We start from the raw sequence: 16,294 nt of genomic DNA on the forward strand, positions 1-16,294 counted from the left end.
AGCGCCAGGGACCCGGGTTCGATTCTAGCCTTGGGTCACTGTCTGTGTGGAGTTTGCACGTTCTCCCCATGTTTGTGTGGGTTTTCTCCGGGTGCTCCGGTTTTCTTCCCACACTCCAAAGATGTGCAGGTTAGGTGGATTGGCCGTGCCAAATTGACCCTTAGTGTCAGGGGGACTAGCTAGGGTAAAAACGTGGGGTCACAGGGATAGGGCTGGGGTGGGATTGTTGTCAGTGCAGGTTTAGAATCATAGAACCCCTACAGTGCAGCAGGAGGCTATTTGGCCCATCGAGCCTGCACTGAGGCTTGATGGGCCGAATGGCCTCCTTCTGCATGTCGGGATTGTATGATTCTATCAGGAAAGGTGACCGAGGAAGTGTCTGAGAGGAGGAGAGGGAAATAAAGAGAGGCAGAGAGTTTTCGGGAGGGAATATCTAGAGTTCAGGCAAGGCCACCAGCGAGGGAATTGGTGCTGCACAGGAAGTCAGAATCAGAGGAGTGGAGAAATCTGGGAGGGTCGAGGAGGCTGGAGGAGATTACAGGGAGGCCGAAGTCACGGAGGGAAATGCAAATTAAAAAAATATTATTGAGCCGTTATTATATTCCGCACTCTCTCCTTTCCTTCTCCCCTGTGTACTCTATGAACGGTATGCTTTGTCTGTATAGCGCGCAAGAAACAATGCTTTCCACTGTATCCCAATGCATATGACAATAGTAAATCAAATCAAATCAAAGTGTGCGCCACAGAAAGAGGATACTTGGGTTCACTCCCAGCGTGCACAGATTAGAATGAGAGGGAGGGAGAGAGCAAGGTAAGTAGGTGGAAACAGGTTAAAGATCTTAGCGCTGTGGGAGAGATGAAGGACAGAAATTGGGATTTTAAAATGTAATAATGTAAAGTCACGCCTACTCGACAGGAACCTCCTACTGAGTGATTGACAGTTGTCAGGGAGACCCCTTTGGACTGGCCTGGCCTGGCCTGGGTGATGCTGTCGGAGAGAGACTTAGGCACTGGCAGGAGGTGCTTGCTTCACGGGGGTTTCATTGGTTCAGTTTAAAGTTTTAAAGTTTATCTATTAGTGTCACAAGTCGGCTTACATTAACACTGCAATGAAGTTACTGTGAAAATCCCCCAGTCGCCACACTCCGGCGCCTGTTCGGGTACACTGAGGGAGAATTTAGCACGGCCAATGCACCCTAACCAGCACGTCTTTCGGACTGTGGGAGGAAACCGGAGCACCCGGAGGAAACCCACGCAGACACGGGGAGAATGTGCAGACACTTAATGGCGGACACGGGATTGGGGATGGGTTCGCGGGACTCTCACCGGGGAAGAGCTGCGGGCATCCTTGGAGCGATTCAGATGATTGTAGAGAAGGGCAGCGATCTCCTTCTGTCCGGATTCGACGGCGATAGAGAGCGCGGTGCTGCCGTCCTGCAGATAGGCAAACAAAGCATCAAAGACCTTCAATAAAAGGTAGATCCGCTATTGTGCACACACTCGGCTACATTTCCCAGCAGGCAGTCTCCCAGAGAGAGTCCACCCAATTAGGGATGGTGGGCAGGCTGAGGGGTGGGACATGTGGGTGGAGGCTGGGGAGGGCGGGGAGGGGGACATGTGGGTGGGGGGGCAGGCAAAGAGGTCCGGGTGGGCGGGGAGGGACATGTGGGCGGGGGTTGGGGGATGCAGGCAGGGAGACCCGGGTGGTTGGGGAAGGACATGTGGGCAGGGTCTAGGGGGGGGGGGGGGGGGGGGGCGGGAAGGGCCAGGCGGGGAGGGCTGGGGGACTGCACAGATGGAGGGACGTGGAGGCTGGAGGGTCCCCCCGGGGTGCTTGGGCAGGGGGTCTCGAGGCTGCAGGTGGTCAGCTGCTCCACCAGGAGAAGTGGAACAGTCGATTTAAGGTGAGAGACGGTGAAGCAGCCTCAAGGTGGAGGGATCCTCTGAACACATTTCACATTTTAGCCACAGCTGCCGGGGTATCATTTGAGGGAAACCCCCTGTTCAGAATGGCCTATAGCTGCAGCCCCTTGAGTGCCAGGGCTGGGAGAGCGGAGGGAGGGATTTAAAGGCAGTGTTGATGACTCTCGGCCCATCTTTACAGAGCTGGTGGTGGGCTCTGCACACATTGGGAGGCCACTCCTTGGCTAAGAGGTTCTATCTCCATTGGGCGGGGCTCTATTCGCTGCCTGCCTCTTTGCAGTGGGCCGTCACTTTCTCCCTGCCTGTCCCAGGATGTTCCTGTGGAATCATTAGGAAGCCACCAAAAGTAGCATTCCAGTAATGTTCCCAGTCTCCAACCTCGTCTCCATTCAACCGAATGTCTGTACACCCACAGTACACACTATCTCTCTATCCATTGCCCTGTACTGTGTACACTCTCTCTACCCATTACCATGTACTGTGTACACATTGTGTACACATTGTGTACACTCTCTCTCTCTACCCATTCCCCCTGTACTGTGTACGCACTCTCTCTCTACCCATTCCCCCTGTACTGTGTACGCACTCTCTCTCTACCCATTCCCCCTGTACTGTGTACGCACTCTCTCTCTACCCATTCCCCCTGTACTGTGTACGCACTCTCTCTCTCTACCCATTCCCCCTGTACTGTGTACACACTATCTCTCTACTCATTACCCTGTACTGTGTACACACTATCTCTCTCTACCCATTCCCCCTGTACTGTGTACGCACTCTCTCTCTACCCATTCCCCCTGTACTGTGTACACACTCTCTCTCTACCCATTCCCCCTGTACTGTGTACGCACTCTCTCTCTACCCATTCCCCCTGTACTGTGTACACACTCTCTCTCTACCCATTCCCCCTGTACTGTGTACACACTCTCTCTCTACCCATTCCCCCTATACTGTGTACGCACTCTACCCATTCCCCCTGTACTGTGTACACACTCTTTCTACCCATTCTCCCCCATTCTGTGCACATAGGGTCTCTTTCCCTGTTCCCCCTATATGGTGGTACACATGGCCTCTGTACCCATTCCCCTCTGTAGTGTACACATGCTGAATACGTTTCCCCATATAATCGATGTATACCTCAGCGTCCATAACATGTGAATAGTCTACTGGCTTGTAATTTTAATATCCTGAACACCATTTCCCTGTGACCTAGGGTTCAGCAGCTGCTGGGGTTGTTTGTCTATTTTGATTGCTACTTGATTAATAAATGTTTATATGTGTTTAACCTGATTACTTAGTCCGTATATGAATTTTTCAATGCAAGTTACACTGCGATTCAGTCAGTTTCACAAATGTTTCCTGAGCAAGAAACCATTCTGTTTGGAAGAGCTCCCTCTGGTGACCATTTATGTTTGCACCGGTGTTTTTGTAAAGATATCTCAGTCTCAAGTCTTTGCATTTCCTGCTTTGCTTTCTTCCTTAGAGAATAGGGTGCTGGGCAAGACCTGCAATAAGCTGTGTTCCTCCGGACCCCGGACATTTGACCCGTATATGAGGGCGGCACAGTGGTTAGCACTGCTGCCTCACAGCGCCAGGGACCCGGGTTCGATTCCCGGCTTGGGTCACTGTCTGTGTGGAGTTTGCATGTTCTCCCCGTGTTTGCGTGGGTTTCCTCCGGGTGCTCCGGTTTCCTCCCACAGTCCGAAAGACGTGCTGGTTAGGGTGCATTGGCCGTGCTAAATTCTCCCTCAGTGTACCCGAACAGGCACCAGAGTGTGGTGACTAGGGGATTTTCACAGTAACTTCATTTACTACTTGTGACTAATAAATAAACTTTACTTTTACTTTACACATTTGCCTTGTATCCTTGAATTGGTTTGGCTGAACCCCCGGTGGGGGGGTACTTGTCTTCACATCAGTGTGAATTCTGACATGAGAAAGCTCGTTCCAGTTTAGCTTCAGTGCTGCTTTATCCAGTATCTTCACAACAAGACTGCTCTCTTGCCCTGCACCACAAAGATGATGTGGAGATGCCGGCGTTGGACTGGGGTAAACACAGTAAGAAGTTTAACAACACCAGGTTAAAGTCCAACAGGTTTATTTGGTAGCAAAAGCCACACAAGCTTTCGGAGCTGCAAGCCCCTTCTTCAGGTGATGAGCCAGTTTTGCACCTTGCTCCTTGTACGTGACTAGAATCGATGTACTTCTCATTTTGGGGGATTTTCCCTCCTCTATAACTTTCTAACTCAACGTGTGATTTCAATAGTTAACTCAACCTTCCAAGACATGGTGATTCAGAAATCATGCTGACTGATGCCCCCCCCCGGTTGAATTCCATGTTTACCACAGCTCCTTCCTTAGGCCACGGTGCCTCCCCCTGTGAATTTCCACTGGACAACTTTGGATCATGTCTTTTTTTATTCATTCATGGGTGTCGCTGGCTGGCCAGCATTTATTGCCCATCCCTAGTTGTCCTTGGAGGGCAGTTGAGAGTCGACCACATTGCTGTGGCTCTGGAGTCACATGTAGACCAGATCGGGTAAGGATGGCAGATTTCCTTCCCTAAAGGAACCAGATGGGTTTCTCCGACAATCGACAATGGTTTCATGGTCATCACTAGATTCTTAATTCCAGATTTTTTTTATTGAATTCAAATTCCACCATCTGCTGTGGCGGGATTCGAACCCGGGTCCCCAGAACATTAGCTGAGTGTCTGGATTAATAGTCTGGCGATAATACCACTAAACTGACCCCATATCCACCTGTTTGCCACCACATGCTGTTTGCTCCAGCCAGTACTTTCTCCATTTACCTTCTTCCTCCAGGCTTTGGCAAGGTGCCCCTCCATCCTTTAGCTGGAATATCGGCCTTCAGAATGGACAATTCTGTGCCTAATGTTAGACCTAAGCATCGCTAATGGGACTTTGCAATATCACTGCTATTACTAATTGCTGTCGTCGGGGCCTTTAGCTTACTCAGTTGCAGTGTCTTCAGCAGGGGATAGCTGGCATTTGTGAACTCCCGCTTCTCCCAAGTTCCGTTCCACCATGTCCGTGGACATGGAAAGTGGTGTCGGAAGTTAACCTTGGCAATGTCGGCAACTTACTGCAAATGCCTTCACTTTTTAAACCACGCACAAATCAGTCTCGCAGTTCTCTCTCTCTCTCTCAAAATCCTCCAAAATTGCAATGGATGGACAGTTTTTTCACATGATAAACCCTCCATTGTGCTCACTGGGACTGGTTCCTTGTTCCAAACTGACAATTTCCTGTAATCTCCATTAGCTTTAGACTTCAGGTAGCACAGTGGTTAGCACTGCTGCCTCACAGCGCCAAGGACCCGGGTTCGATTCCCTCCTCGGGTCACTGCCTGTGGGGAGTTTGCACATTCTTCCCCACTGTCTGCGTAGATTTCCTCCGGGTGTTTTTGCTTCCTCCCACAGTCCGAAAGGCGTGCTGGTTAGGGTGCATTGGCCGTGCTAAATTCTCCCTCGGTGTATCTGAACAGGCGCCGGAGTGTGGCGACTAGGGGATTTTCACAGTAACTTCATTGCAGTGTTAAGAACATAAGAACTAGGAGCAGGAGTAGGCCATCTGGCCCTTCGAGCCTGCTCCACCACTCAATAAGATCATGGCTGATCTTTTCATGGACTCAGCTCCACTTACCCGCCTGCTCACCATAACCCTTAATTCCTTTGCTGTTCAAAAATGTATCTATCCTTGCCTTAAAAACATTCAATGAGGTAGCCTCAACTGCTTCACTGGGCAGGGAATTCCACAGATTCACAATCCTTTGTGTGAAGAAGTTCCTCCTCAACTCAGTCCTAAATCTGCTCCCCCTTATTTTGAAGCCTGCTTGTAACACTTACAAATAAACTTCTGTAGAGCTGCTCAAAATTACACAAAGTGCCTGACAGCGGCCTGTCTCCCGGTTTAGGAGGGAACAAGCAAATTCTTGGGCCTTCTGTACATCTTTGGGCTGAAGTCAGAAATTTGTCCTTTTCCCCCCACACAGTCCACAATCCCATCTCGTTGCCAGACTGCGATACCTTTGCAGGGTGGTACACATGTGGCCACAAGAGGGCAGGATTGTGCATTTTCAGTTGGGTACTAAACGTAAACTTGAATACTCGGTGAATTACTTCAGGTTTCCCATATCATTAATCCCCCCTTAAGATATTTCTCCCTCCTCTCCTGACTCTTGCTGGATTCAGTCTAAAGCATTCTGCTGCCCCAAGGTATACCATCAGTCAGAGCACTGAATACAGGAGTTGGGATGTTGTGTTACAACTGTACAAGATATTGGTAAGGCCACGTTTGGAGTACTGCGTACAATTCTGTTTGTCCTGCTATAGCAAGGATATTATTAAACTAGAAAGGGTGCAAAAAAGATTTACAAGGATGTTACCGGGACTGGAAGGTTTGAATTATAAGGAGAGGCTGAATAGGTTGGGACTTTTTTTTCCCGAGAGCATAGGAGGATGAGGGGTGACCTTATAGAGGCTTATAAAACCATGAGGGTAGGGGAGTCCAAACCTAGAGGGCATAGGTTTAAGGTAAGAGGGGAAAGATTTAAAAGTGACCTGAGGGGCAACTTTTTCACACTGAGGGTGGTGCGGGTATGGAATGAGGTGCCAGAGGAGGTGGTAGAGGCGGGTACAATTACAACATTTAAAAGACATTTGGACAGGTACATGTTTGGGAAAGGTTTAAAGGGATATGGGCCCAAACGCAGGCAAATGGGACTAGTTCAGTTCAGGAAACCTGGTCAGCATGTTCTAGTTGGGCCGAAGGGCCTGTTTCTGTGCTGGATATCTCTGTGATTCTATCTCACCCTGGGGTGGAATGCAATACACTTTAACAGGATATCCAACCATGTGGGGCATCGCAATTGAGAATTAGCCTCTCTTCCCCCAAAACACCAATGGGTGCACCCTTTGTAACTCATGGGCGAGCGAGTTGGAGCTGGAATCCTGTCCGCTCTGTTCCCCCTTACAACCCAGGGACAATATTTTAGAGGTTGGCTGAGCCACTCGGAGTAGGCCGAGATCGCAGCCTGGGGGGTTTCCTGGATTTTATTCAATTCAATGGAGTCCAGTGAGCGGGGAAAAACCTGTGCCAGTCTCTCTGCAGGGAGCAGTGCCCCAGGCTAACTCACTCACATTGTCCGCCAGGGTGACGTCACAGCCTGGCATCTCCAACAGGAGCTTGACAATCTCCGCATGACCGTGCTCACAGGCGCACATCAGTGCCGTCGATCCATCGTCGTCCTGGATGCTGACGTCCGCCCCGCACACCAACAGGGCCTTCACCATCTCTGCCCGCCCGTGGCTGACCGCCAACATCAGTGCTGTCTGACCGGCCTGGAGCAGAGAAAAGGGAAATACTGTTAAAGGTCAGGACCAAAGGCTGACCCTTCTACTGCCATCAGTGCTCAGGGCCGCAGTCTAAGGTACCTTGGAACACCACAGCAAGTTTAACTGTCTAACCCAACCCACGTTCACAAAGGTGGCACTAAAGCTAAGACATGGTTGGAACCTTCATTGTTACAGGGCACCAGCATGGTGACACGGTGGTTAGCACTGCTGTCTCACAGCTCCAGCGCCCCAGGTTCAATTCCTGGCTTGAGTTGCCGCCTGTGCAGAGTCTGCATGTTCACCCCGGGCGGGATTTTAGGGCCTCGCTTGTCCCGAAACCATAAAATCCCACCCAAGGTCAATGGATCCTATTGTCTGCCCCTTACCCGCTCCGATTCTGGTGGCGGGCGGGGCAATAAAATTCTGGCCACTCTGTTTGCGTGGGTTTCCTCCGGCTGCTCCGGTTTCCTCCCACAGCCCGAAAGACGTGCTGGTTAGGGTGCATTGGCCGTGCTAAATTCTCCCTCAGTGTTACCTGAACAGGTGCCAGAGTGTGGCGACTGGGGGATTTTCACAGTAACTTCATTGCAGTGTTAATGTAAGCCTACTTGTGACACTTATAGAATTAAAACTCAGGCAGTCATAGGTATAAATTTGGTAAATGCTTTTGTAATCCTACGGATAGTCATGGAAGAAAGGATGAGTGCGTTTCTCTAACTCCTTTCACCACCTCTTGCCATCCCAAAGCATTTAACAGTCAATGAAGTACTTTTGAAGTGTTGCACTGTAGGAAACGTGGCAGCCGATTTGTACACTAGAAGCTCCCACCAACCCATGATAAACATAAAAGTACCAGGAGTAGGAGCAGGAGCGGACCATTGAGTCTGCTCCGCCCTTCAATATGATCATGACTGATCCTGGCCTTTAACTCCACTTTCCCGCCCGCTCCCCATTCCCCTTGATTCCCAGAGAGACAGCAGGTGGTATTTTATGGCCTCTCTCATCCTGAAACCGTAAAATCCCGCCCGAGGTCAACAGACCTTTCCATGGTCCACCCACTCCGATTCCCGTGGCGGGCGGGGTGGGAAAACTCTAGCCCAAATGTCTGTCCATCCCACAATCTTAAATGTATTCAACAATGCAGCACCCACAACCCTCTGGGGTAGAGAATTGCAGAGATTCGCAACCCTCTGAGTGAAGAAATCTTTCCTCATCTCAGCCCTAAATGATCCCTTATCTTGACGCTGTGCCACCGTGGTATGGATTCCCCGACCAGTGGGGACCAATCTCTCAGCGTCCACCCTGTCAAACCCCCTCTGTATGTTTCAAGGAGATTGTCTCTCATTCTTCTAAACTCCAGAGACACTGTCTTCTGCTGTTTCATCAATGATCTCCTCGCCATCTTAAATATGCTTACATTTAGGCCATGCCTTAATTTATGCACAGCAAAACCACCGCTAACAGGTCGGTCAAGGCAGCCTTGAGGAGGAGTTCATAGAATGTATCTGCGATAGTTTCCTCGAATAATATGTAATGGAATCTACGAGGGAGCAAGCTATCCTAGATCTGGTCCTATGTAATGAGACAGGAATAATTAATGATCTTTCAGTTAGGGATCCTCTCGGAAGGAGCAATCACAGAGATTAAAGGGGCATAGATAAGGTAGAGAGACATCTTTTCCCAAAGGTAGGGGAGTCTAAAACTAGAGGGTATACATTTAAGGTGAGAGGGAAGAGATACAAAAGGGTCCAGAAGGGCAATTTTTTCACACAGAGGGTGGTGAGTGTCTGGAACGAGCTGCCAGAGGCAGTAGTAGAGGCGGGTACAATTTTATCTTTTAAAAAAAATTTAGAATTTCACAGTAACTTCACTGCAGTGTTAATGTAACCCTACTTGTAACACTAATAAATAAACTTTAAACTTTAGACAGTTACATGGGTAAGATGGGTATAGAGGGATATGGGTCAAATGTAGGCAATTGGGATTAGCTTAGTGGCTAAAAACTAGGCGGCATGGACAAGTTGGGCCGAAGGGCCTGTTTCCATGCTGTAAACCTCTATGACTCTATGTCAATAGGCCCAATTTTCTCATCATGGGACAACCAAGGACCAATCTCGTGAACTTCTAACGCAAGTTTATCCTTCCTTAAATATGTACCGTATCATCAGATTTAGTACTGATGGCTGAGGGATAAATATTGGGCAGGAGACTGGAGAGAAGTCCCTTCTGCTGTTCGAAATAGCATTGTGGGGTGTGTCACACACACACACCTGAGGGGGCAGGCAGAGTCTCGGTTTAATATCTCATAGAAATCACAGGTGTCACGAGTCATTCACTAAACCCTGTAACCTGTCTGCAGCTTGGGCAGAGCTTCTTCACGCCTGGACAGTGGAGGGAGGATGAACAGAGAGCGCTGGTTTGACCTTTGACCCACCTGGCTGGCTTTAGCGTTGACATTGCCGAGGCGGAAGAGCTGTGTGACGGTCTGCATGTCGCTGTCGGACTGGAGGGCAGCGAGTGAAGCCAGCATGATGGCCGTGTAGCCAGCCTTGTTCTGCTTATCCAAACAGCAGGCGCCTGTATAACGGGAAGGAGGCGGCACAGGTTAGGTACACGGCAACGCACCCACCAACAGACCCCCAGCGACTCCAGGTTCAACTAAAAAACAATTATAGGGATTGTTTAAAAACCAAAAGAGGACTTGCATTTCTGAAGCACATATCATGATCTCGGGATATCTCAGCCAATGTACGATCGCTGTTGTAATGTAGGAAACAGGGCACACAGCAAGATCCCACAACTGACCAGATAATCTGCTTCCAGTGATGGGGACAAGGGGTAAATATTCACTCCGAAACCTGGAAGAACTCTCTTGTGCTTCTCCAAATTGTGACCGTGGTATTTTTCTTCCACCCACCTCAGCGGGCAGGTATGTCTTGCTTTAGTGCTTTCATATGTGGGATCATTTGTAAGGTTTGCTTCAGTTAAAAGACTTCATTGTAAGATATTTCTGCCTCTGAAACTAACTATGCCCAGCTTTAGAGCTAACTTAGCCACATTTTAAACTCAGCTGGGATGAGCTTGGAAAGTTGACTGCATTCTTTGAAAGCAATCCTACAAGCAAGGCTTGTAGCACAGTGGTTAGCACTGCTGCCTCACAGCGCCAGGGACTTGGGTTTGATTCCTGGCTTGGGTCACTGTCTGTGTGGTGTTTGCACGTTCTCCCCGTGTCTGCGTGGGTTTCCTCCGGGTGCTCCGGTTTCCTCCCACATTCTGAAAGACGTGCTGGTTAGGGTGCATTGACCTGAACAGGTGCCGGAATGGGGAATTTCACAGTAACTTCATTGCAGTGTTAATGTAAGCCTTACTTGTCACTAATAAATAAACTTTAACTTTTTTCTCATAAGCCAATTCACGACCATACAGTTGCCAACTGTTTATGAAAGTTAGAGACACAGTTTGTATCAGTAATTTCAATAACACAGGTTACTAACATATATTGTACATTTCAGTGTGTGTTTCTGAGTTCAATATTGTCTGTTTTGACTTTGGTTTTTGATCTCAATATTTTTTTTTTCTACAGGACCTGGCTGCGAAGCCAGTCCCCAACTCCTCTCCCTCTCTTCGCTTCTGTAATGTTAATTTTAAATTTTATTCAATAAAGAAAATCATTTTTAAAAATCATACCAAATGCTGCCTACGTCTATTCTGAAGAATGAATGGACCCTTACATATACAAAGAAACAGCGCCTCCAGCAGTGCAGCACTCACTCAGTACTGAGGTGGGGGAAGAGTGCGACCCACTGAGCTGACACCTTGCCAAGGGAGGAGGGACCAGAGGGCAGGACCTTCGAAGGCCAATGGGAGCAGAACCTGGGTCCAGAATTTCACACTCATCGGTCAGTGCACCAGTCTGCTGGCATCACTCAGTTCTCCAGCTATTTTTAAGAATACTGACTTGGGGGAGGGGAGGGAAGGGCAGGGGGAAGAGGGGGGCACTTCTCCCTCCGCAGTGGTGTCGTGGCATCTGTAGAAGATCAGATTTTTAACTACTTTCAATATGCAGACAGGGAGTTTCCATCTTGAAGGTACTCTCTCTTCCTGCCGTGGCACATCGCAACTCCCCCAGTGCCAGAGGAACCTCCTATTGACCCTCCGGTCTCAGGGATCCGTCCACTGTCCCTAATTGGACGGCAAGCGTGCCCTTTGGCCATTGATCTATATTTGTTCTGACAGCTGACTGTTTCCGACATGGTGTGGGATCGGAGACCCAGAGGCTGTCCCAACATCAGGCTCCAGACTCCAAAACGCAAATCCAGCCCTCGAGGTTCCAGCATAGTCACGGTTAACACGTGACCCCCCCACGTGGAGGGTTTATTGGGTTGATATTGTCCTGTTCCTCTCTCCCAGTGGAGGAACACAGTGTGGCAATGAGGAGCATAACTTACGGTAAGGGTGGAAGGTTATACCTGTGTCTAGCAGCAACCTGACGATGGGGAAGTTGGAGTGAGAGACGGTATAATGAAGGGCTGTGTTTCCGTTGCCATCGGCCATGTTGACTATCAGTTCCAGTAGATTTGGGGACATTGCCTTGAACACAGCCAGATACCGACGCACCACCTCAGGCTCCGCTGTCTTTGGGCTGGACACCAAAAGCCACTCCTGCTGAACCTTGAGGTAGCTTACTCTCTGCGGGGCATTGAGGAAGAATTTCACATTGGGGATAGAATACATCTTAACAATTAGCCAATCTGCCCAGAGGTTCCCAGCCAACACCCCCAATAAAATACTCAAAACAACATGCCTATAAACCCCATTGTAATTGCCCCAAAACTGCAGCTCACCTGCCCAGACACCTCCCGTTCTAACCCACCCAGACACCCCCCCGTTCTCACCTGCCCAGATGCCCCCCCCCCCCGTTCTGACCTGTCTAGACGCCCCCCCCCCCGTTCTGACCTGCCCAGACGCCCCCCCCCATTCTGACCTGCCCAGACGCCCCCCCCCCCGTTCTGACCTGCCCAGACGCCCCCCCCATTCTGACCTGCCCAGATGCCCCCCCCCCCCCGTTCTGACCTGTCTAGACGCCCCCCCCCGTTCTGTCCTGCCCAGACGCCCCCCCGGTTCTGACCTGCCCAGACACCCCCCCCGGTTCTGACCTGCCCAGAACTCCCCCCCCCCCGTTCTGACCTGCCCAGACCCCCCCCCCCCCATTCTGACCTGCCCAGATGCCCCCGTTCTAACCTGCCCAGATGCCCCTCTTCTAACCTGCTCAGATGCCCCCCGTTCTAACCTGCCCAGACACCCCCATTCTAACCTGCCCAGACACCCCCATTCTAACCTACCCAGACACCCCTGTTCTAACCTACCCAGACACCCCTGTTCTAACCTGCCCAGACACCCCCTTTCTAACCTGCCCAGACACCCCCATTCTAACCTGCCCAGACACCCCCATTCTAACCTACCCAGACACCCCTGTTCTAACCTACCCAGACACCCCTGTTCTAACCTACCCAGACACCCCTGTTCTAACCTACCCAGACACCCCTGTTCTAACCTGCCCAGACACCCCTGTTCTAACCTACCCAGACACCCCTGTTCTAACCTACCCAGACACCCCTGTTCTAACCTGCCCAGACACCCCTGTTCTAACCTGCCCAGACACCCCTGTTCTAACCTACCCAGACACCCCCGTTCTAACCTGCCCAGACACCCCCATTCTAACCTACCCAGACACCCCTGTTCTAACCTGCCCAGACACCCCTGTTCTAACCTACCCAGACACCCCTGTTCTAACCTACCCAGACACCCCTGTTCTAACCTACCCAGACACCCCTGTTCTAACCTACCCAGACACCCCTGTTCTAACCTGCCCAGACACCCCTGTTCTAACCTGCCCAGACACCCCTGTTCTAACCTGCCCAGACACCCCTGTTCTAACCTACCCAGACACCCCTGTTCTAACCTGCCCAGACACCCCTGTTCTAACCTACCCAGACACCCCCGTTCTAACCTACCCAGACACCCCTGTTCTAACCTACCCAGACACCCCTGTTCTAACCTACCCAGACACCCCCGTTCTAACCTACCCAGACACCCCTGTTCTAACCTGCCCAGACACCCCTGTTCTAACCTACCCAGACACCCCTGTTCTAACCTACCCAGACACCCCCGTTCTAACCTACCCAGACACCCCTGTTCTAACCTACCCAGACACCCCTGTTCTAACCTGCCCAGACACCCCTGTTCTAACCTACCCAGACACCCCTGTTCTAACCTACCCAGACACCCCTGTTCTAACCTACCCAGACACCCCTGTTCTAACCTACCCAGACACCCCTGTTCTAACCTACCCAGACACCCCCGTTCTAACCTACCCAGACACCCCTGTTCTAACCTACCCAGACACCCCCGTTCTAACCTACCCAGACACCCCTGTTCTAACCTGCCCAGACACCCCTGTTCTAACCTACCCAGACACCCCTGTTCTAACCTACCCAGACACCCCCGTTCTAACCTACCCAGACACCCCTGTTCTAACCTACCCAGACACCCCTGTTCTAACCTGCCCAGACACCCCTGTTCTAACCTACCCAGACACCCCTGTTCTAACCTACCCAGACACCCCTGTTCTAACCTACCCAGACACCCCTGTTCTAACCTACCCAGACACCCCTGTTCTAACCTACCCAGACACCCCCATTCTAACCTACCCAGACACCCCCGTTCTAACCTACCCAGACACCCCTGTTCTAACCTGCCCAGTTCCTCCCGAGTAAATGTGCCCAACCCTTTGCCAGTCCAGTGCCCTCTAACACAAGTCAATGGACCCACCAAAACACACTCTCAAGCCATGCTCCCAATATACCTGCTTACTATTGGAAAAAACCTCCCTTAATCCACTAAAACAGCAACCACCCCCACAATGAATCCCTATTCTGCCCTCCCCACTACCACTCTCCCCAAAACTACCTTAACGTCTTGAGCATCATCTCAAAACTAGCTAACATTACTCGCCAAATATTTCAGCATTAATACAAAACACATTCTGAACAGTAACAAAGGTCCAGTCAGGACGATGGGAAGTCCCTTAGCATCAAGTATCAGGGCCTTGGCGAGTGTGCAGGGGAGCATGCCCAAAATGGTCATTGGAATGAGGGACTTCAGTCACCTGGAGGGACTGGGATTGCTCTCTTTACAACACCAAAGATTGAGGGGAGGTTTTGGAGAAGTCTTCAAAATCACAAGGAGGCAGCCCGGTGGCACAGTGGTTGGCACTGCTGCCTCACAGCGCCAGGGACCTGGGTTCAATTCCCGGCTTGGGTCACTGTCTGTGCGGAGTTTGCACGTTCTCCCCGTGTCTGCGTGGGTTTCCTCCGGGTACTCCGGTTTCCTCCAACAGTCCTAAGATGTGCGGGTTAGGTGCATTGGCCGTACTAAATTGCCCCTTAGTGTCCCTGGATGCGTAGGTTAGAGGGATTAGCGGGGTGTATATACGTGGGGTTATGGGAATAGGGGTGAGGTGGGATTGTTGCTGGTGCAGACTCGATGGGTTGAATGGCCCCTTTCTGCAGTGTAGGGTTTCTATGAGTTTTGATGGATTAAATGAGGAGTAATTGTTTCCAGTGGTGGCGGGGTTGATAAGGAGAGGACTTGGTTCTGGGAAGCACGGCCTGAAAGGATGGTGGGAGGGGTTTCATGAAATTGGGTAAATAATTGGAAAGTAAAAATTTGTCGGACTATGGGGGAAAAGTAGGGGGAGTGGGACTAATGGGACAGATCTCACAAGAAGCTGGCACAGGCATAATGGGTCGAATGGCCTCTCCCTGTGCAGCGTTATTTCTTAAGAGAGTGCGTCATCAGCTAGCACCCTCTCATAGAATAGAATATCATAGAAATCAAAGAATCCCCACATATTTACCCCGTTAATCCCTCTAATTTACACATCCTAGTACATTTAGCATGGCCAATCAACCTAACCCGCATATCTTTGGACTGTGGGAGGAAACCAGAAGAAACCCACGCAGATACAGGAAGAACGTGCAGACTCCGTACAGACAGTGACCCGAGCCGGGAATCGAACCCAGGTCCCTGGAGCTGTGAGGCAGCAGTGCCAACCACTGTGCCACCGTGCATAATCAGACACTTAACTGAAGGTGTACTGAGGAACCACACTGTGAGGCTTATCACTTGGTGTTACTCGAGGGGGAGGTTGACGGGGAAGGTGAATAAACAGCCAGGTAGCGTACCACTTCTTTGTTTGTGAACCGGTCTGGGTGATTCAGGTGTTTCTGCAGGGTCACACAGGCTGACACCAAGCCCTCAGTCAACTCAAACCTGAAAGCAAGAGAGTCACAGATCAGCGAGGGATCACACCGGAGTCTGTCGCCATCACATTCTGAAACACGGCCGGCATCTCAAGACAGCAGCTACACAGCCAATACCGCCTCACCCCTCAAGGCAACCCCTCGGCCATTATTGCCAACATAACTTCTCCAGATGGTGATTGAAAGAAAGAAGAAAAACTTGCATTTATATAGCATCTTTCACAGCTTTAGGCTATCTCAATGGAGTACTTTCGAGTTATAGTTACTACTGTGATGTTGGAAACACAGCAGCCAATCTGTGCATATTAAGATCCCGACTAACAGCAATATGCCAAAAAGTAGATATCCTGTTCTGGTTTGTGATGGTAATAATTGTATATGAATTGAAACTAATTGCATACAGGTGGTGGGCATTAACAACTGATTCAGTTGATTCCCTATAAATATACACCGGGTAGGCGATGGCCTAATGGTATTATCGCGAGACTATTAATCCAGAAACTCAGCTAATGTCCTGGGGACCCGGGTTTGAATCCCGCCACAGCAGATGGTGGAGTTTGAATTCAATAAAAAAAAATCTGGAACTACTGATGACCGTGAAACCGTTGCCGATTGTCGGAAAAACCCATCTGGTTCACTAATGTCCTTTAGGGGAGGAAATCTGCCATCCTTACCCGGTCTGGCCTACGTGTGA

General features: G+C 50.3%; 1 protein-coding gene across 7 annotated transcripts in view; it reads right to left on the reverse strand.

Moving 5' to 3' along the window:
• kank2 (KN motif and ankyrin repeat domains 2) overlaps positions 1-16,294 on the reverse strand; it is a 154,772-nt gene that overhangs the window by 3,730 nt on the left and 134,748 nt on the right. For all 7 annotated transcript variants that reach the window (XM_078234907.1, XM_078234910.1, XM_078234912.1 and 4 more), the window contains 5 exons: positions 15,523-15,610; positions 11,746-11,965; positions 9,711-9,853; positions 7,082-7,282; positions 1,327-1,434 (listed from right to left, as the gene is read on the reverse strand). In XM_078234907.1, coding sequence (XP_078091033.1) covers positions 1,327-1,434; positions 7,082-7,282; positions 9,711-9,853; positions 11,746-11,965; positions 15,523-15,610 — 760 coding nt within the window. The remainder of the gene's footprint in view (positions 1-1,326; positions 1,435-7,081; positions 7,283-9,710; positions 9,854-11,745; positions 11,966-15,522; positions 15,611-16,294) is intronic.

This window comes from Mustelus asterias, chromosome 19 (genome assembly GCF_964213995.1).
Source record: "Mustelus asterias chromosome 19, sMusAst1.hap1.1, whole genome shotgun sequence".
Lineage (NCBI taxonomy): Eukaryota > Metazoa > Chordata > Chondrichthyes > Carcharhiniformes > Triakidae > Mustelus > Mustelus asterias.